The sequence below is a fragment of the Ovis canadensis genome, chromosome 12 (genome assembly GCF_042477335.2).
Source record: "Ovis canadensis isolate MfBH-ARS-UI-01 breed Bighorn chromosome 12, ARS-UI_OviCan_v2, whole genome shotgun sequence".
In the NCBI taxonomy this organism is placed as follows: domain Eukaryota; kingdom Metazoa; phylum Chordata; class Mammalia; order Artiodactyla; family Bovidae; genus Ovis; species Ovis canadensis.
In genome coordinates this window covers 69265501-69290280 of record NC_091256.1, presented here as the reverse complement: position 1 = coordinate 69290280, position 24780 = coordinate 69265501, and the positions used below count along the sequence as shown (strand labels likewise).

General features: G+C 43.9%; 1 protein-coding gene across 1 annotated transcript in view; it reads right to left on the bottom strand.

Moving 5' to 3' along the window:
• Positions 1-24780, bottom strand: part of BRINP2 (BMP/retinoic acid inducible neural specific 2) — a 144008-nt gene that overhangs the window by 47869 nt on the left and 71359 nt on the right. Inside the window, exon 2 of the mRNA XM_069546137.1 lies at positions 12249-12597. Coding sequence (XP_069402238.1) covers positions 12249-12520 — 272 coding nt within the window. The 5' untranslated portion in view covers positions 12521-12597. The remainder of the gene's footprint in view (positions 1-12248; positions 12598-24780) is intronic.

Genomic DNA, 24780 nt, shown 5'->3' with positions numbered 1-24780 from the left:
GAGCATTAAACAAGTGCAGAGGGAAACACACAGCACCGAGAAGGAGCTCTGCCAGATTCTGGCATCCTCTCTAAGCCACGGTCCAGGTGGCTAATCTGCTCACCCTATTCCTACAAATTCTAAAGCTGACTTGGGAGTCCCAGCCCCTAGGTCTTTTTCACTGCTTCATCTGATTCCATGATGCGCTGTGGATGCAAAGGGTTTAAGTGGGAATGACCCAGAGCATATACCAATCTTGTCATTACATGAAACTCCATATTTACAAAGTGGCCCAATAAGCAGAGGTTATATCCATTACCCATGGTTTCTTCTGGCTGGATGGAAATATTCCTTGAAATATAAGACATTTCCAAGTGGATAGTGTGTGCTTTTGAATCAGTAGCTACTGGATCCTAAAGTCAGGGGCTAGAGACTGGCTTAGCACTGAATTTTTATAAGCCATTGCCAGGAAAAAAAAAAATTAGATACTGCATTTTGGAAATGGCATTAAGTGTTCCTCCAGTAGAGGATCTGATTTGCAGAAATTCAATTTACACTGCACCCTTAGAGAAATACACCACAGTGCGAAGCTGACACATACAAAATTCTCTGTGGGTGAGCTGCTCCAGGAAGGTTCATCTGTAGCTTCCTCCCACTAAGGGTTCCCCAGAGCCCAAGTACAGATGGAGAGCTCAGGTGGAAACACAGAACTACAGGGTCTTTGAGTAGGATGAGACACCTTCTAGCCCCCTGAGACCCAACTTCTCCACCCCAAAGATCTGCCAGAATGCCAGAAGGAAGAGTAGGAGGGGCAGAGAGCAGAGGTAATTATAAGAGAAGGCCCCATTTCTCTTGGAGCATTAAGAAGCCCAGGTTCAGATTTGATTCAATAATAATCATATAATGGTCAGATCCTCTACTGGGATCTGACCAGTTGACTTCTGGCTCTTCCTCTTACCAGTTGCATTAACACCCTCTAAAACCCAGTGTCTTCATCTGTAAAAATGTATACCAAGAGTATCTCCTTGGTACATTTCTCATAATGACAATTGTAACGTATATGAGACTCTGAATCTCAGGGTTGTGGGTTTGAGCCCCACACTGGGTGAGTGCTTTAGGGCTTCCTAGCTGGCACAGTGGTAAAGAACCCGCCTGCCAATGCAGGACACACAGGTGAACTGGGTTTGATCCCGGGGTGGGAAAGATCCCCTGGAGTAGGAAATGGCAACACACTCCAGTATTCTTCCTGGAAAATTCCATGGACAGAGGAGGCTGGTGGCCTACAGTCCACAAGGTCACAAAGAGTTGGACACGACTGAGCACACACAGGCACAATTACATATTATTATGCACTTAGTAAGATGTTAGGAACATTGTGAATATTTAATATATATAGTCTTTATTTATTATTATTACTATGTCACAATATGGAGAGAATATTTTCTTATAATTTATGCATTTGCCCTTTTAAAACAATCTCCCTTCTTTGCCCCCTTACTCCTTTCATCCCATGGAGAAACTGGGGAGGTTGGTGACAGCCTGCTGCCCTGTGGCCCACAGTTTAACACTGTGTAGTCTACACCTTTCTCAGGAAGTCTGGTATTCCCATCTCTTTAAGAGTTTTCAACAGTTAGTTATGATCCACACAGTCAAAGGTTTTGGCGTAGTCAATGAAACAGTTCAGTCACTGAGTCGTGTCTGACTCTTTGCGATACCATGGACTGCAGCACACCAGGCTTCCCTGTCCATCACTGTCTTCTGAAGCTTGCTCAAACTCATGTTCATCGAGTTGGGGATGCCATCCAACTATCTCATCCTCTGTCATCCCCTTCTCTTCCTGCTCTCAATCTTTCCCAGCATTACGGTCTTTTCCAATGAGTCAGCTCTCCTCAGGTGTCCAAAGTATTGGAGCTTCAGTATCAGTCCTTTCAATGAATATTCAGGATTTCCTTTAGGATTGACTGGTTTGATCTCCTTGCAGTCCAAGGGACTCTCGAGAATCTTCTCCAGCACCACAGTTCAGAAGCATCAATTCTTCAGTGCTCAGCCTTCTTCACAGTCCAACTCTCACATCCATACATGACCACTGGAAAAACCATAGCCTTGACTAGACAGACCTTTGTTGGCTATACAGCTATATATAGCTTGTTGGCTATATATAGGTCTGACTATATGGACCTTTGAAACAGAGGTAGATGTTTTTCTGGAATTCTCTTGCTTTCTCTATGATCCAGTGAATGTTGGAGATTTGATCTCTGGTTCTGTGGATGATACCAGTCTAATGGCAGAAAGCAAAGAGGAACTAAAGAGCCTCTTGATGAGGGTGAAGGAGGAGAGTGAAAAGGCCAGCTTAAAACTCAATATTAAAAAAAACCCAAGAGCATGGCATCTGGCCCCATCACTTCATGGCAAATAGAAGGGGGAAATGTGGAAGCAATGACAGAGTTCCTCTTCTTGGGTTCTTAAATCACTGCAGATGGTGACTGCAGTCAAGAAATTAGAAGATGACTGCTTCTTGGCAGGAAATCTATGACAAACCTAGACAGTGTGTAAAAAGCAAAGACATCACTTTGCTGACAAAGGTCTGTATAGTCAAAGCTATGGTTTTTCCAGTAGTCATGTACAGATGTGAGAACTGGACAATAAAGAAGGCAGAGTACTGAAGAATTGATGCTTTACTGTGGTGTTGGAGAAGACCCTTGAGGGTCCCTTGGACATCAAGGAGATCAAACCAATCAATCTTAAAGGAAATCAACCCTGAATACTCTTTGGAAGACTGACACTGAAGCTGAAGCTCCAGTACTTAGGCCATCTGATGCTAACAGCTGACTTATTGCAAAGACCCTGATGCTAGGAAAGATTGAAGGCAGGAGAAGTAAGGGATAGATGATGAGATTGTTGGATTGCATCACTGATTCAATGGACATGGACTCGGGCAAACTCCAGGAGATGGTGGGGGACAAGGAAGCCTGGCGTGCTGCAGTCCACGAGGTGGCAGAGTTGACGCGACTTGGTGACTGGACAGCAACAACAGTCAACGCTTTGAGATCCCTGTACACAGAAAGCTTCTGCCTCTTGTATACCCACACCCTCCAGTCAACAATCCCTTCCAGGGTTTTCTCCTGCTCAGCTGGCAGAGCTCCATCTGAGGTCACCTGCCCAGCCCATCTGCAGGATCCAATGATGCCTTCTCTGGTTGCTTCACTTGGGCAAATCAGTCTGAAAGACCAGAAGGCTGTCTTTGAGTCAGGACAGATTGTGAGAAGAGGAATTCACACAACTGTCTCAGACTCAGGTCCAAACCTTCATCTCCAGCCTTGCTTTATGGTGATAAATCTGTCCCACTGGCTTTGAGCACCTTGCGAGCACTCTCACCTGTTTCAAATCCTGGAGGAGAAAATGGATACCTGGCATTGGGAACCAAACTCACACCCAGCGTTTTGGTCGGCCGCGCAGACCTCAGCCCACTTCCATCCATTTGCTCCCGTGGGTCTGCCTTCCTGGAGGGCAGAGCTCCCTGAGGCCTGGGCTGCATCTCATTCACAGCTGTGGCCCCCGCCCTTGGGGAGCGGCCAGCACACCGAGATAATAAACATGCACTGAGAGAATAAATGCCCCGCCACATGCCACTCACTGTTCTAAACAACGTGGACTGACATCATTTTCTTGTAGGAGATGTGGGAAGCCCTGAGGTGGGATAAATGTGGCAGAAGCTGAATAGCGGGGAAAAAAAAAATGGAGAATCCCTGACCCAGAAAAAGCTCTTCTCTTGAGGGAAAGGAAAAAAAAAAATGAAAAGACCACGTGGCCAGCCAGTGTTCCTGTCTGCATCTGTGTCGCGACGGTTTTTAGATGAAGCCTACCTCATTCCTTTCCACATCTACGCGCCTCTAAGTAGCAATTCATTCATGAATAAAATTAATTATTTCTCAAAGCAAAAATTAATCCTCTTTTTCTCTGCCTGACTGACTCAAGATCTCTCTACTAAATCTCATCTGAAAACAAAACTGAACTGGCTTTCTCCCCCTGGCCTTCCTGGCTTTTTCCCTGCCTTTTTTGCACTTTTTTTTTTTTAACATTTTCTATTCACAGACCACCTGTGCAATCCTATTTCAATCCCATGTGAATGACCTGGATATAGCCCCCCAGAAGACATGAGAAAATCTGGGGTAAGAGTCATTTTGTCCTTGGGGAGCATGGGACTGACATCCTGAGAATTTATTCTGAGATGGCATTCATGGACCAAATCTATCCATCACTCACTGAGAATGTGCTAAATATCTTCTTCTCCCCAGAGCCTGGGATGCTACATTCTAATGTGTTTTTCCCGTGAGTGTGCTGTCACTCAAACTGGACAGCTGAACTCCTGGAAATCAGTAGAATCCTCTTTTCTTTTTTGCAGCCTGCTATGGTGCCCAGAATAATGCTTTCCACAAAGTAGATGTTCCATAAATGCTTGCAAGAGGACCAAGTGAGCAAACATACCGTGTGGGAAGCTTAAATTCAATTTTTAAAGCATGGTGACACTGGATTTTCAGTTGAACAGGTGGCTTTATAAGATCTCAAATCACGGCATATCATTTTCTCACCAGGTGCATATTCAAAGTCCATTCTTTCCCAGGGAGAAACACAAGGAATTGCCTTTGGTCCTACCTTCTACAGATATGTAATTACTTCTACTTCATTTTACTTGTCGCTAATACAGGAAAATGACATGCCACTTCGGGAAAGAGGCTTTTTAAAACTGCACCCTGAAAGAAATCAGTGTCTAGGAGACCCTTTTGGCATGTTGGAGGGACAAGATATGGCAGACATAAGGCAGTGGGGCAGAACAGGTGAAGGAGGGACAGTCACATGCTTCTCAGCATTTACAATGGATAACTGGAACTGGCTGCTCAGTTTCTAAAGCACACCTGGCGCTCCCACACCTTTGGTTATACTGCTTCTGTGTCCACGGCACAGTTCCCCAAGCTCCCCACCCGGAGAGCTCCCACTCAGCCATCAGAGTCCAGCCAAGGCATTACTTCATTGCAGCTCTCCTCAACCTTTCTGTGCAGAGCCATCCAGCACATTCTCCAAATGCACTGGTCTTGTGAGTTCCAGATCAAGGGCCATGTCCTCCCCATTAATGATTATTGTCAGAATCCTGTGGAAGGATAAGCACAGAGTTGGCCTTCAATAAAACAGATTGAAGGGATTCTGCTCTTCTCATGCTCTTGAATCGCCTTTGTCTGTTTCTGTGCTTTCTCCTTTCTCCAAGTGAGCAGCACGCTTCCTCATTCACACAGGTCGGCTCCACTTGTCCCAGATGTTGCCATGTTAAGATGGAGAGGAAATGCTGTCCAAGGATGAGGGTCTGCAAGGCCTGATTCCAGGGCCTGTATGCCCTTGTAGGGCTCAACCTCCAGACACTTCTGGAATAAAATTCCTTGGGTGAAGTCCTTGGTCTACAGCCTAGATTAGATAGTCTATGTCAGACATTGGGCTGTACATTTAGCCAGCAGTGAACTCTTGAGGAAAGTAGATTCTAGACATTTCATTCTGTTCCCCTCCCACCCCCTCACCTCTATGGACCAAGAAAGAGTACCTGTGATGAGTCTCTAGGCTCATCACTCTGCAGTGCCTCTGGTTTTGCTTTGTTTTGCTCTAGTTTTTGTACTATTTCTTTCTCTTCTTCCATCTCAAGAAACTCCCTTGCCAAAATAGAAACCCAGCGAGAAGGGCAGAGATCAACCAGTTTGCTCAGGTGATGGTAGTGTTTCTGGCAGAGCTCACCTCCTTCCCTGCCTGTCCCATCCGCCTGAGAACCAGGGCTTCCCTTGTGGTGCCCTGCAGCTGCGTGATAACACAACCTTTCTCTACCTCTGCAGCCATAATGAACACCTAGGAAATCACTGGGATTTACCCAGGCAGACTGAGGTTGCCGTTTATTTATGTGGATTGTGATCTCTTAATTGGAGATGCTGCCTCTCCCAGGGTTCGCTGTTTATTCAAATCAGTGTTTGTTAGACCGTGAGACGTGGTCCGGATGATAAATCAGCTCTGGTGCTCCCTCTGTGATGGCTTTCACAGCTGCTCTCTGCTTCCTCACCTCTCCATCTCCCACAAGGCACCCACAGGCTGGTTCTAGGCCCTCCAGCCTTTTCTGCTTTTAAAAATCTTTTCCCCCAGCTGCTTGGATCTATTCTTATGAGTTTCTGTGCCTTGGCACTAATAATTCCTAAATTCAACTTCCTATGACTACTACTCTATTTGTAGCATCTCCTGCAAAAATTCTCACTGCCTCAAGTGCATCGTGGAGGATGCTGCCTTACCATGAAGCCTACTGTCCTTCTCCACCCTGGCCACTCCGCTCTCCACTCCATCTCCCAAGCACTTAATCTAATCAAGCTTTAGTGCTATGCGGTTCATGTGGGGCTCTTGCTAAAATGCATATTCTGATTTTGTAGGCTGGGACAAGGCTTGAGGTTTTGCAGTTTTCACAAGCTCTCAGGTGATGCCAGTGCTGCTGGTCCACAGTCCACACATGGAGCGGTATGGACAAAATATTGGTTTTTGCCTGTGTCTCACTTCCTTCTCAGGTACTATTGCCAAGCCTTGTTTTTCATCCTGATGAATCATAAACAGATTATCTTTCCTTAAGATAACTGCTCTGGTGCCTGTGGAAAGGTTCTTTTAAGGGACGTCATTCAGCACACCATCTGATTCTATCCCAGTTTGTCCTATTGGATGTTTCCAGATGCACCTGCTAAAACACATATCTGTTTCTACACTGCCTACTTTTGGGTACCACTGCGACCTCTTGGTTTTAAGCTTTGTTCTACTTTGGTTCTCAAAATTTGCAAACTCTGCCCAGAATATGATAAAAAATACAAAGGTCCCTTTAAAAATGAAGATATCTATTAATTTTTGATTCGTTGTCCTCTCAAAAGACTTCTAACACATCCCCAGACTCTTTTCTAAAATAGAGACAGACAGAAATGGAGGCATTAATGACTAAGATCAATAATTTGGAATTATACCTGGCCTTGCTTTTTTCCTTCCAACCACCATATCACACTCATTGTTCTATACTATTTCTAACTTTCTCTCTTCGTTTTAATTTATTCTTTCCGAGTTTTAAGTGTTTCATCATAGCGGCTTGGATTTTTTCCAATCCCATGATTATCTCTCTATTAAAGCCTTAATACAAAAAGAAATTAAAAAAAAAAAAAACCCAGACTGCTCATTACTTTGATTTGTAGCAAAGAGAGAATGGAACATTACCGCTAGAGTGTTTCGAGAGACCATATTTACATTTGCATCAGCTCAATTTAGGTGCCTGATTAGGTTGCGCATTATGAAGAAGATGCATTTACCAGTCAAAGGGAAGTGGCGTGGTCTAGAGTTATGAGAAGGAGACTTCAAGTCAGGAGCCTTGAGTGTTATTTCTGGCTGTGACTGGCTACCTCTCTGACCTTGAACAAGTCCAACTCACTACTTTGAACCCTAAGAGTCCCCACCTGCCTCACAGGGCTGGTGTGAGAGCAGATCATTTAAATGTTTATTATACTGAGGGCTAAAGAGTGGAGCAAATGTGGGCATTCAGGGGTCACAAATGGAATTAGAGACAGGATCTCTGCTCTTACAGCTCTTACCACTAGCCTGTTAAGAGACAGTGTCTGAGAAGTGGGCTGATTGCTCAGATCTTGGTCTGACAGGTCTTGAGGAGTTGCTGAGAGGTCGGCTAATGGAATTTAAAAGCTGACCAAAAATTGAGTAAGATGGCCAAGCCCCATCCTGCTATTTAGAAAGTTTTCACAAGGATGTATATCGTCTCTTTTCTCATAATGGTGCCATCCTGAGACTGTTCATGTTAGCCCTGGGACCAGGAAGCTGGCAGAGACCACTGACTCCCTTCAGTAGGACACCTCAAGGCAGGCCTGCTCAGTTGGCTATCCCTGACTTTAGAAGAAAGGTCATTCTCTGCGGTGACTCTAAAACAGGCTGGAAATAAGCTAGCTATTTATTGTAGTCCATAAGACCAGTAAGAGTGTGCCCCAGAGAAGATTCATTCATTCTCCAGTTGAGAGAGAGAGAAGGAATTAAGGTTAATACACTTTTAAAAAGAAAGCAAGAGGGACTTCCCTGGCGATTCCACTGTTTGGGTCTCTGTGCTTGCAATGGACGGGGCATAGGTTTGATCCCTGGTTGGGGAAGTTTGGCATGCTGTAGGGTAGGGTCACAAATAAATTAATTAATTTTAAAAAAACAGAGAAGCATTAAACACTTCTCTATTTATTAAAAAAAAAAAAAACACACAAGAACATTTTTTTCTCCTTCTAATGTAAGTTGTCAAATGCTAAGTCCTCAGCAGATGTTATCACAAAGAGAGTACCCATGGCTCTCATCTCATTATAACTTTTCCATTGGTTAATATTTATTGAGGATATGCTAATAATAGGTCATATTTATTAAGCACTATTCTAAGTATTTTACATCTATCAACTCTTATAATTTTCACATCAGTCCATTAGAAGTGGGCACTATAATTGTCCCAATTTTACAAATAAAGAAAGTGAGGAACAAAGAAATTAAATAATTATCCCAACATTATAAAGCTAGTAAGCTACAGCTCCAGGATTAGAGTTCAGGTCATTTGGCTCCAGAACCTTCACTTTGAAGCACCTGTGCCTATGTGAATACAAACCTAAATGGAGAGAGCAATAATCTCTGGGGACCCACAGTTAGAGAGGCCAGAGCTATTTTAGAACAATCAGTCATCTCCTCCAAGTGAGAGAACACTCTGATTTCCAAATAAGAATGGAAAAGTGAAAAGAAGAGATAGTACTTGGAGTTTAATCTTAGAATTTGGTTGTATAATTGTTATGATATGCTCACACACAGCTAGAAGAGAAGAAGGGCCTCTCTTCTGCTATGGGATAGAGTTTCGTGAAATTCTACACCAAACACTCTAACCCCACTGGAAAGTCTTATTCTTCCCCCATCACAGTTCATCTCCTTTCTTATATGGAAAGCACATGCAAATACCATACAATCTCCAAGCACCAAAAGCTTTCTTAAAATGTTGGATAAGAGACTTCCCTGATGATCCAGGGGTTAGTAATCTGCCTTGCAATGCAGGGGGTTCAGGTTCGATCCCTGGTAGGGGAATTAAGATCTCACATGCCTCAGAGCAACTAAGTTTTTGTGCTGCAACTACTGAGCCCACCTGCTCCATAGGCCGTGTGCCACCACAAAAGAACCCGCATGACGTAATGAAGATCCTGCATGCCACAACTGAGCCCCAGCACAGCCAAATACATTTAAAAAAAAAAAATTGAATAAAAGACTAATTCTGTTCAAGGCTCAATATCTCACTGCAGAGCATTTCTGACATTCTCTGCAAACTCTTTCTCCATCTGGCCTTCTAGAGAAAATGCCCTTCTAGTCATTGGAGGGAAAAGGCAATGGCACCCCACTCCAGTACTCCTGCCTGGAAAATTCCATGAATGGAGGAGCCTGGAAGGCTGCAGTCCATGGGGTCGCTGAGGGTCAGACATGACTGAGCGACTTCACTTTCACTTTTCACTTTCATGCATTGGAGAAGGGAGTGGCAACCCACTTCAGTGTTCTTGCCTGGAGAATCCCAGGGATGGTGGAGCCTGGTGGGCTGCTGTCTATGGGGTCGCACAGAGTCGGACACGACTGAAGCGACTTAGCAGCAGCAGCAGTCACTGGAGATGACCCTCAATATATATTCTACCAGTTTTCCATGACCTGTTCTAGTCAGAGTAAGCAAGCTCTTGAATTGCTTGAGGGAATCACCACTACAGACAAAAGGAGAAGGGATAAGAGTGAGTTCTCATGGGGATAATACAGACCCCTACAACACTTGTGTACCTGGATCCACCATCTTGCATTTAATAACTGAAAGCAGGACTCCCAGAGTGATCCTGGAGCAGCCGTGTGGGACTATTCTCTCACTGCCCCCTCACAGGGTTGCAAATCAGAACACTGCATTCCTGTCAGAGTGACTGGTTACTGTTTCCCCAAGCACAAGTTCAGGCGCAATAACTGACCCCAGAGAAACAGAGAGGCACAGTAAATGATTAAAAAACTATTACCAACGGATAGAACTGTTGATGGTGCAGAAGTGATTCCAGACACTCCTGTGGGGGCCAGCTCTGAGCTGCCACCCAGGCATTCAGGGGTCTCCAGGCTTGAGGCGGGGCCCTGATGGCAAGAAACAGCTGTGGAAGGAGAAGGAAACTGGTGCTCTAACTCTAGTTCCCAGAGTCCTTTGCCATGAATGGTGCTGTTGGGGTTCCAGTCTGACATTTCAGTTCCCATTTACTTGGAAAAATATATATATATGTATATGTATGTGTGTATATATATATATTTGGTGATAACAGTGTTTTGAAAGATTTTGGGGTGAACTGAAAAGTCTGAGATGAATTAAATCTTGTTTTCCTAGACCAGAGGAATTCACCACTAAATGCATTCTAGGGTAGATTTTCTGTTTTCCTTTTTCTTTTTTTTGGTGGGATGGAAAAGGAATTTCTTTGATAAGAAGCATCACCCTAAATTTACCTTATAGAAAATTTGTGAAGGATACAGTTCTAATTTATATACTTACTGAGATTCAAGCTAACCTCTCTCACTGGAGCAGGCTTCACTCAGTCACTCTGCCCGAGCTGGTCTCTGCCTCAGTGGCCCTGTGAGAATTTCCACCATAGTGTGTGGAGGATGGCAAGGACCAGAGCTGCTGAAGCAGAGAGTATCAACCGCAGTCCTTTCTAAGACCAGACTGGGAGAGAAAGGGCTTTTGTCTCTACATACCTCTGCACTCATAAAGCACCAGCCCCTCAAACACCTCATCTTGTCTGTCTGTCTGCATCTGCCATGTGGGAAATCATGTACAGGGAGAATGGCCCCTATAAGTGAATCTCTCAGGGCTGAATATGTTAAACCCTCATTTCTAAGACTCCTTACTAACCCAAACAGGCTACTGTGTAAGTAAAACAACATTAAAAAAAAAACAACTTAAAAACAGAAAAATCTAATTTCTTTAAATATAATTTAAGGACCCAGGCTTTGGAGTCTGACTGCTTGGGAGCTAATCCTGGCTTCACCATTTACCAGCTATGTGCCCCTGGACAAGTTCCTTAACTTCTCTGGACCTCAATTTTCTCATCTGTACAACGGGGAGAATAATTGTTCTTCCCACAGAGGATTGTTAGAAAGATTAAGTGAGTTCACGTACGTAAGGCATGTAAGCTGCTAGATCCAGAAAGAGGGTGAAACCTTTAGCATGTTCGTAAGACTAAGAATGCATACACTCAGGTTAGAGAGCAACCTCTACCTGACAAAAGAATAGGTGATTTTCTGATTCTGTTTCTCTTTGTGTTTTTTCATATTCCATCTCCACTCCTTTCATTAGGAATGAATCTGTAATTGAAAAGTAAATGTCTTTAATTAAAAAGAAAATTCTAGCCAAGCTCCTAGAGTTATCTGAAGACTACAGTCAATGTGAAGAGGAAAAGGGGTTGACACTAAGGGAGAGACTGAGCCCAGGGATGAAGGGCAAGGTTGAATTCAGGGATATACTCCAGAGAGTCCTGAGGCTCACTGAGTCACCCAAGGTGAGGGTTTCGGGGAGCCTTGTGCTTTTGAAGTGCTGCTCCAGCAGCTGGGAATTTGTGCCTAGTCAGATGAACCAGTTAGGTCACTTGTCTGACTTTCAGCTCTGATGCTCCTGAGGGACATGCAGAGAGAGGGCAGGAAGACACAGCCCCTTTCCTTGCACAAGGCCAGCTGAGGCTGTGGTGTCGACAAGGGTGAGGGCAGGCCCCTCCCTGCCCCTGTGGAACTCACCCCTCTTCTAAGGCAGGAACTGGAGCTGCCCTGCCTTCATTTGCAAGTCGAGGTAATTACAACTCATAAACGTATCTCACCCATTAGTTAAAACCCATCCGCAGCATTTGACTCTGACCTCCTGCAGCAGCGCAGGCCACATGCTGACTCCATGCCGCCTGATTTGTCCTCAATTTATAAGCAGTACAACCTATAAATAGAAACCCTTTTGCTAAGTTCCCCAGGAGGCATCAGCAGGTTTTCCAGCTTGTATGTGTTTTCTTCTTGCTTAAAAAAAAAACATGGCAAGCTTGTTCGCCCTGCCTGCTACTCCTTCAGCTCTCTCCTAGTGCAATCTGCGGTCTGCCAGCTGGCTTGGCGGTTGGCACCCGAGCAGACCCAGACTGGCTTTGGAGGGGAGCCCCACTCACCTGTAGATCCTGTATCTGGTGGTGAAACCCTGGCGATAGCGCTCCACAAAGTCCGTGTACTCCTGCGCGCGGTGGAAGGGACCCCGATCGGTGAGAAGCCAGTCCAGCGGCGGCTGGCCGGCCGTGGAGGCATGATGCTCGGGGACCACAGCGGCCGCCGTGGCCGAGACAGCCAGCACCCAACCGGGGAGGCCTAGTGCCAGTAGAGTTGCCCATGGGGCCGCCGCCACCGGCCGAAGCCCTCTAAACCGAGCGCTGCACTGCCACCTCATGCTTCTCCCGGGCGGTTGGTGTCTTCATTCTCTCGCCACACTCTTCCGCTCTGTGCGCTCCTCCAGGGCTCCTGGAACTGGAAAAGGGCCACACGAGATGTCAGTTGCACACCTTGGTCTGACCCCGTGGGCCTGGGAACATCAAACCTCCCTGGGCAGGGACCCTTCTAGAAACCCTTCATTCTAGTGATGCACCTTCATTCTAGGCCTTGAGCTAAGTGTCCATGTACGTTTCACGTAATTCTTAAAACAATCCTATGGGCAATACCATCATGATCATTTTACAGATAAGAAGATAAGGTATAGTGAGATGAAGAAAGCAGCTTAAGCTCATGCAGCTTTTAAGTGAAGAAACCAGAACTTTGGCATCAGGTGGTCTAACTAACTCTTACGGTGTGTTGCTTCCTTGTTTTCTATGTAAAAATGTAGACACCATCCACATTTGTCTTCCTCTCTCAAAAATGTAAATGCTTACTGTGTTCCAGTGATAGACTCATATACTGTGTGCTGTCTCTAGAGACTTGATGTAAAGCAAAGAGAAACCCCATTTTTCTGATGGTGAATTGTGGGTAGAATAGTCAAGTCCCATCACTGTTATGAAGCTGGATTAACTTGGGCAAATCACCACCTTTCTCTGGGTTATCTCTTACAGAAAATAAAGAGGCTTACTATGGAGAACAGTACAGAGGTCCCTTGTAAAACAAAAAATAGAGTTACCATATCATCCATCAATCCCATTCCTGAGCATATATCCAGAGAAAACAATAATTTGAAAAGATACAGTCACCCCAGTGTTCACATAAGCACTATTTACAAGAACCAAGACATGGAAGTAAACTAAACGTCCACTAACAGGTAAATGGATTAAGAAGACGTGGTATATGTGCATAGTGGAATATTACTCCATCACAAAAAAGAATGAAGTCATGCCATTAGCAGCAATACGGATGGACAGAGATATTATCATACAAGGTGAAATAAGTCAGAGAAAGACAAATATATCACTTATATATGGATAAAAAAATTAAAGACACAAATTAACTTATTTGTAAAACAGAAATAGACCCACAGACATAGAAAACAAACTTATGGTTACTAAAGGGGAAAGGCGAGGGGGTCGGATAAATTAGGAGTTCGGAATTAACATATACACACTACTATATATAAAATAGATGAGCAACAAGGACCTACTGTATAGCACAGGAAACTGTACTCAATATTTTGTAACAACTTATAAGAGAAAAGAATCTGACAAATTATATATATATATATATATATATACACACACATATATATATACACACACATGTATATATGAAATAGCTGAGCTATTTCAAATCCTCAAAAATGATGCTATGAAAGTGGTATACTCAATATGCCAGCAAAGTTGGAAAACTCAGCAGTGGCCACAGGACTTGAAAAGGTCAGTTTTCATTCCAATCCCAAAGAAAGGCAATGCCAAAGAATGTTCAATCTACTGCACAATTGCACTCATTTCACACGCTAGTAAGGTAATGCTCAAAATCCTTCAGGCGAGGCTTCAACAGTATGTGAACCGCGAATTTCCAGATGCACCAGCTGGATTTAGAAAAGGCAGGGATCAAATTATCAACATCTGGTGGATCATAGAAAAAGCAAAGGAATTCCAGAAAAATATCTACTTCTGCTTCATTGACTATGCTAGAGCCTTTGACTGTGTGGATCACAACAAGCTGTGGAAAATTCTTAAAGATATAGGAATATCAGACCACCTTATCTGCCTCCTGAGAAGCCTGTATGCAGGTCAGAAAGCAACAGTTAGAACTAGACATGAAACAACATACTGGTTCAAAACTGGGAAAGAAGTACGTCAAGGCTGTATATTGTCATTCTGCTTACTTAACTTCTATGCAGAGTACATCATGCAAAATACCAGGAAGAATGAAGCTCGAGCTGGAAATAAGATTGCCGGGAGAAATATCAGTAACCTCAGATATGCAGATGACACCACCTTAATGGCAGAAAGTGAAGAGGAACTAAAGAGCCTCTTGATGAAAGTGAAAGAGGAGAGTGAGAGCACTGGCTTAAAACTCAGGCCAGGTTTGATGCATGAAACTGGATACTTCGGGCTGGTGCAACTGGGACGACCCAGAGGGATGGTACGGGGAGGGAGGGGGGAGGGGGGTTCAGGATGGGGAACACGTGTATACCTGTGAAGGATTCATGTTGATGTATGGCAAAACCAACACAATATTGTAAAGTAATTAACCTCCAATTAAAATAAATAAATTTATATTTTAAAAAACCCTCAACATTCAAAACACTAAGATCATGGCATCTGGCCCCCACACTTCATGGCAAATAGATGGAGAATAAATGGAAACAGTGACAGACTTTATTTTCTTGGGCTGCAAAATCACTGTGGATGGAGACTGTGGCCATGAAATTAAAAGATCTTTGCGCCTTGGAAGAGAAAGTATGACAAACCTAGACAGCATGTTAAAAAGCAGAGACATCACTTTGCCAATAAAGGTCCCTGTAGTCAAAGCTATGGCTTTTCCAGTAGTCATGTGTGGATGTGAGAGCTGGACCATAAAGAAGGCTGAGCACCGAAGAAGTGATGCTTTCAAACTGTGGTGCTGGAGAAGATTCTTGAGAGTCCCTTGGACAGTAAGGAGATCAAAGCAGTTAATCATAAAGGAAATCAAACCTGAATATTCACTGAAGGACTGATGCTGAAGCTCCAATACTTTGGCCCCCTGATGGGAACAGCTGACTCATTGGAAAAGACACTGATTCTGGGAAAGATTGAGGGCATGAAGAGAAAGGGGCAACAGAGGATGAGATGGTTGGATGGCACCATCAGCTCAATAGACATGAGTCTGAGCAAACCCCAGGAGATACTGAAGGACAGGGAAGCCTGGTGTGCTGCAGTCCATGGGGTCACAAAGAGTTGTGGACTCTTAGGGACATGACTGAGTGACTAATCAACAGCAAAGTTATATATGGCTTCCCTGGTGGTTCAGACAGTAAAGAATCTGGCTGCAGTGCAGGAGACTGGGTTCAATCCCCAAGTCGGGAAGATCCTCTGAAGAAGGGAATGGCAACCCACTTCAGTATTCTTGCCTGGAGAATTCCATGGACAGAGGAGCCTGGTGGGCTACAGTCTATGGGGTTGCAAAGAGATAGACATGACTGAGTGACTAACACACACCAATACACACTTTATAAATAAAATACTTTATATATATATATACATACACATACATATATATAGATAACTGAATCCTGTGCCATACACCTGAAACTAACACAACATTGTAAATTAAACATACTTCAATTAAAAAATAAAAACAATTTAGGATTAAACTATTTTTTTTTATTAAAAAAGAGAAGAGAAAAAGGCTTGACTAGCTAATAGTCCAGCTTTTGACTTCTAGCTGTGAACATCTGATCTGCTCTTTCACAGAAGGCCATGCAGGGATATAGCTAGAGTGGAAAATCAAACTGCCTCACTGGCATCATCAGAGAGCAAATCCAGGAACACGAGGATGACCATCACGCTCTTTCTCCTCACTGTGTTGTATGGAAGTTCTCTGAGGTCACAGCTGTCTGTCCTCCTATCTTAGTTCCTGAGAGCACACAGTAGGCCTTCTGGGATCCTTCTTGAAGATATGAAAGAGTGTATTCTGTCCTGCCCTCTCTGAGTTGGAGGGAAAGTGCCAGGAAAGAAGTTTTGGCCTTCAAAACTCCTGGCTCCCTATGACTCACCCCAGGCCTTTGCTTTCCAGTGCCTGCACTTGTCTAAGGATAACTAGTCACCTTTATAAATTTCTGGGCAAGTGCACGGGGCTAACTGAATACTGTGGGGGCTCTTGCAATCCAATTCATGTCTTCCACCTTCAAAGTCTAGCACATGCTGTCAGAGTCTCACCCATCTCCCCTCACCAGTACCATCTCTGTCTGTGATAGAATGACTTCCCATCCCCAACACCTGTAATTTGTGGACTGAAGCCTTTCTCTGGCTGCCAGTCTGGAGATGGGCTCCCTGGGGATGAAGCAAAGGGTGTTAATTCCCTGGCATTTCATTTAAGGTTAGGTAAAGTGGATTTCAGCACTTTACTCACACCCACACCCCAGGCCCCCAGATCACTCTGAAATGGCTCCAGTTCAGCACAACCACCAGACTTCCCTTCAGTTCAGTTCAGTCGCTCAGTTGTGTCCAACTCTTTGCGACCCCATGAATCACAGCACACCAGGCCTCCCTGTCCATCACCAACTCCTGGAGTTCACTCAGACTCACGTCCATTGAGTCCGTGATGCCATCCAGCCATCTCATCCTCGGTCGTCCCCTTCTCCTCCTGCCCCCAATCCCTCCCAGCATCAGAGTCTTTTCCAATGAGTCAGTTCTTCGCATGAGGTGGCCAAAGTACTGGAGCTTCAGCTTTAGCATCATTCCTTCCAAAGAACACCCAGGACTGATCTCCTTTAGGATGGACTGGTTGGATCTCCTTGCAGTCCAAGGGACTCTCAAGAGTCTCCTCCAACACTACAGTTCAAAAGCATCAATTCTTCAGTGCTCAGTTTTCTTCACAGTCCAACTCTCACATCCATACATGACCACTGGAAAAACCATAGCCTTGACTAGACGGACCTTTGTTGGCAAAGTAATGTCTCTGCTTTTGAATATGTTATCTAGGTTGGTCATAACTTTTCTTCCAAGGAGTAAGCGTCTTTTAATTTCATGGCAGCAATCACCATCTGCAGTGATTTTGGAGTCCAAAAAATTAAAGTCTGACACTGTTTCCCCATCTATTTCCCATGAAGTGATGGGACCACAGACTATGATCTTCGTTTTCTGAATGTTGAGCTTTAAGCCAACTTTTTCACTCTCCCCTTTCACTTTCATCAAGAGGCTTTTGAGTGCCTCTTCAGTTTCTGCCATAAGCGTGGTATCATCTGCATATCTGAGGTTATTGATAATTCTCCTGGCAATCTTGATTCCAGCTTGTTCTTCTTCCAGCCCAGCGTTTCTCATGATGTACTCTGCCATCAGGGAAGATCCCTAAGTTAAATAAGCAGGGTGACAATATACAGCCTCGACGTACTCCTTTTTCTATTTGGAACCAGTCTGTTGTTCCATGTCCAGTTCTAACTGTGGCTTCCTGACCTGAATATAGGTTTCTCAAGAGGCAGGTCAGGTGGTCTGGTATTCCCATCTCTTTCAGAGTTTTCCACAGTGTATTGTGATCCACACAGTCAAAGGCTTTGGCATAGTCAATAAAGCAGAAATAGATGTTTTTCTGGAACTCTCTTGCTTTTTCCATGATCCAGCAGATGTTGGCAATTTGATCTCTGGTTCCTCTGCCTTTGCTAAAACCAGCTTGAACATCTGGAAGTTCATGGTTCACGTATTGCTGAAGCCTGGCTTGGAGAATTTTGAGCATTACTTTACTAGTGTGTGAGATGAGTGCAATTGTGCAGAAGTTTGAGCATTCTTTGGCATTGCGTTTCTTTGAGAACCCCATGAACAGTATGAAAAGACTTCCCTTGGACCAATGCAAACCCTGAAGAGGCTGCCCAGAGATTGGGCCAAGTCTTAATCCTGGATACTCTAAGCCTAAAAGCTGACCTGAGGCTGAGAGATCCAAACCTCAGCATTTGTACAAGAGGTTTTGAAAAGATTTGCCATGTCTGCTGATAAGGATGAAGGGACAGAACCAAAGGTTCCTGGGCCTTCAGAGTCACTCCTCCACTCCAGATAGTAGGTATTGACCATCTACTATGTACTGGATGGTTCTTAGATGTTACTCCAGTTCATTATGACAATAAGTTTCTACTCTAAACATTTCACTGCCGGTTTAACATATCCCTGAGATTGAGAGGCATTGAGCTAGGAAGGGGCAAAGGTAGACTATGAACCTAGATCTGGTTCCATGTCTAGACTTTGCCAAAGAATTCTTTGCTTTCAAAAGTACTAGAGTGGGTGGGAAGACAGACCTGTGTTTAATGAACTGGTGGAGAGAGGGGCTGAAGGAGGAATAGTGAGGCAATACCTGACCTATCAGATCTTAAAACATACAATAAAATTCCAATAACTAGGTGATACTGACATATCAAGTGGGTGGGCACATCAATGAAACAGAACAGCTAGCTCCAAAATACACGTTATTATACATAAGAACTTGGTGTATATGCATATATATATATATATATATATATATATATATAAGCATCATGGATTAAATGGGTAGCGGATGGATTATTTTATATATAATATTGGGAAATTAGTTCCAGATGGATTTAAAAAGTTAAATATAAAAAATAAAACCATAGAAAGAAGAAATATTTCCAAGAGTGTTTTTATAATAAGCAAACATTACTTTTTAAACCAGGGGGTGGGGAAAGAGCTATAAACTAAAAGGAGGAATCAGCCTTGCACGTGGGGAGGGGGGGTAGGCATTTATTTTTATGGGATGGAATCTGATGAGGATGCCCAAAATATTTCTCATTTAATCATCTATGCATTCATTGCATGAGAAACAGAAATTGAGGACTCCTAAGTGCCAGACACTCTGCTGAGTCCTGACAACATGAAAACAAGTACTCGTTACATTGTCTGAAACACTGCCTACCATCAGTGATTAGTTCCTCTTAAAAAATACTGTTCTCTTTCTAAAGGCATAGTGGTGGAGGCACATTCTGGGGACTGGGGCTGCTTGACACAGCAGGCCAAAGCAGCAAACACAGTAGGGTGGGCAAGCACTGACATGGGAAGGACACTGCAGAATGCCGGTTTCTGAAATGGTCCCCAACATTCCTGGGTCCTTCTGTGTATGTCCCATATCATCCCCTCCCGTTGAGTACAGGCAGGCCCTGTGAATGTGATGAGACACTCTTCCCATGATCAGGTTACTAATCAGTTGACTTTGAGTTAATCAAAAGGAAAAGTATCTTGGGTAGGCCTGGTTTAATCAGATGAACCTCCAAAAGAAAGTGAAGTGTCTGAGAGAATGGCTCCTGCTGGCCCAGAAGAAAGCAAACAGCCTGCTATGTATGGTCTATGGGGCTTATGCAGCAAGGGATTGTGGGTAGCCTCCAGGAACTAAATACAATCCCCAGTCAATAGCCAGTAAGAATATGGGAACCACAGTGGAACCACCTCAAGACATCCAGTTCGGCCAACAACCTCATGAGCCTGGAAGAGACCTCTGAGCCCCAGAAGAGAACTGCTACCCTGACTGATGCTTTGATTTCAGTCTTGTGAGACCCAGAGCAGAGAACCCAGTTTACCTGTACCTGCACTTCTAACCCACAGAAACTGTGATACAGTGAATTCATATTGCTTTGTGTCACTAAGGTTGTGGTAATTCCTAACACAGCAATTGAAAAATAATAGACACATAAAAGACAATGAGGGACTTCTGTGGTGGTCCCTCAGTGGCTAAGACTCCGCAATCCCACTGCAGGGGGCCAGGGTTCAATCCCTGGTCAGGGAACTAGATCCCACATGCCACAACTAAGAGTTTGCATGTTGCCACTGGAAAAAAAAGAAAAAAGATGCCACAACTAAAGATCTCGCCTATGACAATGAAGATTCTGTGTACCACAATTAAGACTCAGCACAGCCAAAAAAAGACAATATTACCTCTCTCCCATTCTGCATGCCTGTGAGGATTCTTGGTGCTTTCTGGAGAAGACTAGCAGTTATTCTCAGCATGAGAAAAAGGTAGCATGGCAGTTTCTTGAGTGCAGTGATGATGATCATTTCCCCCACATCTGATCATCTCCACTGAGCCATACGTCACCCCTCATCAGGCTAAAGACCTCTCAAGGTCAGGGCCAGGTCTTTGTTTTTATAAAAAACTCTAGCACTTATGTAGTCTTTAAAAATACAGGGCGAATCAATTCCATGCATTTCATAGAGACAGCAATTTGAGCTGGTGATAACATGTGGTCCTGGCCTAGCCACTGAGCCTCTTGGTGGCCTCTGTTATAACATGGGGGATGGCAGCCACCCTCTCCTCTGCTAATCAAGGGTTTCTAAGGACAGGTGTGAGCATGTGTGTGAAAAGCTGTGTGCTCTTTGAAAGAATCGAGCTATATTAAGTCAACGTGTGCTTCTTGTCAGTCTTTGTTTGTAATTATGCTTTTTCAGGGCTCACAATGTGCTGGAACCTGCCTGGTTATAGGAGTATCAGCTTTAGAATCAGTTTTGATTGCTGGGCTGGGTCTGCTGAGCACAGCAAGAATGCCTGAATTCAGTGCTGACGGCGCTTCTGAAAAACCTGGCCTCAGAATCATATGGTTTCCATTTCACTGGTTTTTCTCCGGATCTAAAGACACTTTGACTAAAAAAAAAAAAAAAAAATCCTTTTTTAAGAAAGAAAAGTTTTAAACATGTTTAAAGATTTTCCTTAAAAAAAAAAAAGAATACCTGGAACATGTCCCTTCACCTTAAAAAAAAAAAAGATGACAAAATAATTGCTGCATTGACAGCTGTGTAAAAATTGGGCTTCTCAAAGGGAATAGCTTTTGGCCATTTCCTGTTTATGACCACAAATAACATTACTAGAAACTTTGTAATAGCAACCTGTCAAGCAAATTTTAAATATCTAGATTCTCACATCTTGTGCTGGTACCGCTAATATTCAGCAGCTTAAAACAATTTGCACCTTCCTCATGATGCTTCAGTGTATCCACTTTGTCCTAAAACTGACTGTGAAAGTAAAACTCCATGTAACTCCATGTTACATGTTACATGTTACATATCAAAGTCACAGCTAAGCCAGCTTCTTGACGAAAAAAATAGAAATTTACTTGTGAAAGCCAAATAATTTCATTTACTTAGACTCTACTCAGGACGGCAAGGAGATCAAACCAGTCAATCCTAAAAGAAATAAAGCCTGAATGTTCATTGGAAGGGCGGATGCTGAAGCTGAAGCTTCAATATTTTGGCCACCTGATACAAAGAACTGACTCATTGGAAAAGACCCTGATGCTAGGAAAGATTGAGGGCAGGAGGAGAAGGGGGAAACAGAAGATGAGATGGTTGGATGCCATCACCGACTCAATGGACAAGAGTTAGAGCAAACTGCAGGAGATAGTGAAGGACAGGGAAGCCTGTTGTGCTGCTGTTCAACTGGACACAACTGAGCGACTAAACAGCTTGTACTGTGGTTACAAGATGGTGAAGTAGAAGGATGCGTGCTCATTTTCTCCTGCAAGAACTCCAAAACTGCAGCTGCTGAACAACCATCGACAGGAGAATGTTGGATCCCACCGGAAAAAGATACCACACGTCCAAGGGCAAAGGAGAAGCCCCAACAAAATGGTAGGAGGAGCAAAATTATGTTTAGAATTAAATCTCTTCCCACCAGAGATACTCGGAGGGCACAAACAAAACCTTGCGCACAGCAGGACCCAGGGACCCCACAAGAGACTGAGTCAGACCTGCCTCTGCGGGTCTGAGTGTTGCCTCCAGCAGCACAGGTCAGCAGTGATCTGAGGCAGGGACGGGGCTCTGGCTGCAGCAGATCTGGGAGGCACTACATGTGGCATCAGCCCTCTTGGAGGAGGTCACCATAGTCCCACCACAGAGCCATGGGGCAGATGACCCACAAGCTGCAGAACAACTTGCTGGATCCCCAACCTAAGGATCCAGCAAAGGGACTGAGAACCCCCAGGGAATATGACTTTGAAGGCCAGTGGGACTTGATTACAGAATTTCCACAGGACTGGGGGAACAGACTCTTGGAGGGCACAAACAAAACCTGTGCACACCAGGACCCAGGAGAAAGGAACAGTGACCCCACAACAAACTGAGCCACACTTGCCTGTGAATATGCAGGAGTCTCCTGCAGAGGCATGGGTCTACAGTGGCCTGCCACGGTGTCAGGGGCACTGATTAACAGTCCTGGGAGCCATGGTACGCTGGTATAAGTTATTTTGAAGGAGGTCACCATTACCCCTACCACAGTCAGGGAGGGAACACAACCCCACACATCAGCGGAAGTTGCATTAATGATTTACTGAGCATGGCCTACCCATCAGAGCAAGACTCAGTTTGCCCCAAAGCCAGTACCTCCCATAAGGAAGCCTCCGTAAGCCTCTTATCCTGACACATCAGAGGCCAGACAGGATGAAAACCACAATCACAGAAAACTAACCAAACTGATCACATGGACCACAGCCTTGTCTAAATCAATGAAACTATGAGCCATGCCATGTAGGGCCACCCAAGAAGGACAGGTCATGGATGAGAATTCTGACAAAACATGGTGCAGTGGAGAAGGAATGGCAAACCACTTCAGCATTCTTGCCTTGAGAACCCCATGAACAGCATGAAAAGGAAAAAAAAAGAAAAAGAAAAAGAGAGATGAACTCCCCAGGCCAGTAGGTGCCTAATATGCTACTGGAGAAGAGTAGAGAAATAGCTCCAGAAGAAATGAAGAGGCTGAGCCAAAGTGGAAACAATGCCCAGCTGTGGATATGTCTGGGGGTGAAAGTAAAGTCCAATGCTGTAAAGAAAAATATTGCATAGCAACCTGGAATGTTAGGTCCATGAATCAAGATAAATTGGAAGTGGTCAAACAGGAGATGGAAACAGTGAACTAAAATGGACTGGAATGGGCAAATTTAATTCAGATGGCCATTATATCTACTACTGTGGGCAAGAATTCTTTAGAAGAAATGGAGTATTCCCCCATAGTCAACAAAAGAGTATGAAAGGCAGTATTTGCGTGCAGTTTCAAAAATGACAGAATGATCTCTGTTCATTTCCTAGGCAAACCATTCAGTATCACAGTAATCCAAGTCTATGCCCCAACCACTAATGCCAAAGAAGCCGAAGTTGATGGGTTCTGTGAAGATCTAAAAGACCTTCTAGAACTAACACACACAAAAAAGATGCCCTTTTTTTTTTTCATAGGGGACTGGAATGCAAAAGTAGGATGTCAAGAGATAAATGGAGTAATAGGCAAGTTTGGTCTTGGAGTACAAAATGAAGCAGGACAAAGGTTAACAAAGTTTTGCTAAGAGAACACACTGGTCATAGCAAACACCCTCTTCCAACAACACAAGAGGAGACTCTACACATGGACGTCACCAGATAGTCAATACCGAAATCAGATTGATTATATTCTTTGCAGTCAAGGATGGAGAAGCTCTATACAGTCAGCAAAAACAAAACTGGGAGATGACTGTGGCTCAGATCATGAACTCCTTATTGTAAAATTCAGAATTAACTTGAAGAAAGTATGGAAAACCACTAGGCCATTTAGGAATGACCTAAATTGAATCCCTTATGATTATACAGTGGAAGTGAGAAATAGGTTCAAGGGATTAGATCTGATAGAGTGATGGAAAGAACTATAGATGGAGGTTCGTAACACTGTACAGGAGGTGGTGATCAGAACTGTCCCCAAGAAAAAGAAATGCAAAAAGGCAAATTGGTTGTCTGAGGAGGTCTTGCAAACAGCTGAGAAAAGAAGAGAAGTGAAAGGGAAAAGAGATAAGGAAAGATATATCCATCAGAATGCAGAGTTCCAAAGTATAGCAAAGAGAGATAAGAAAGCCTTCCTAAGTGACCAACACAAAGAGGAAAATAATAGAATGGGAAATTCTAGAGTTCTCTTCAAGAAAACTAGAGACACCAAGGGAACATTTCATGCAAAGATGGGCACAATAAAGGGCAGAAATGGTATGAACTTAACAGGAGCAGAACGTATCAGGAGGAGGTGGCAAGAATACACAGAAGAATTGTACCAAAAAGATCTTAATGGTGTGATCACTCACCTAGAGTCAGATATCTTGGAGTGCAAAGTCAAGCAGGCCTTAGCAAGCATCATTACAAACAAAGCTGGTGGAGGTGATGGAATTTCAGCTGATCTATTTCAAATCCTAAAAGATGGTGATGATGCTTTAAAAGTGCTGCACTCAATAAGCCAGCATATTTGGAAAACTCAGCAGTGGCCACAGGACTGGAAAAGGTCAGTTTTCACGCCAATCCCAAAGAAAGGCAATGCCAAAGAATGCTCAAACTACCGCACGATTGCACTCATCTCACATGCTAGTAAAGTAATGCTCAAAATTCTCCAAGCCAGGCTTCAGCAATACGTGAACTATGAACTTTCAGATGTTCAAGCTGGTTTTAGAAAAGACAGAGGAACCAGACATCAAATTGCCAACATGATGAATCATAGAAAAAGCAAGAGAATTCCAGAAAAACATCTACTTCCACCTCATCCACTATGCTAAAACCTTTGACTGTGTTGATCACA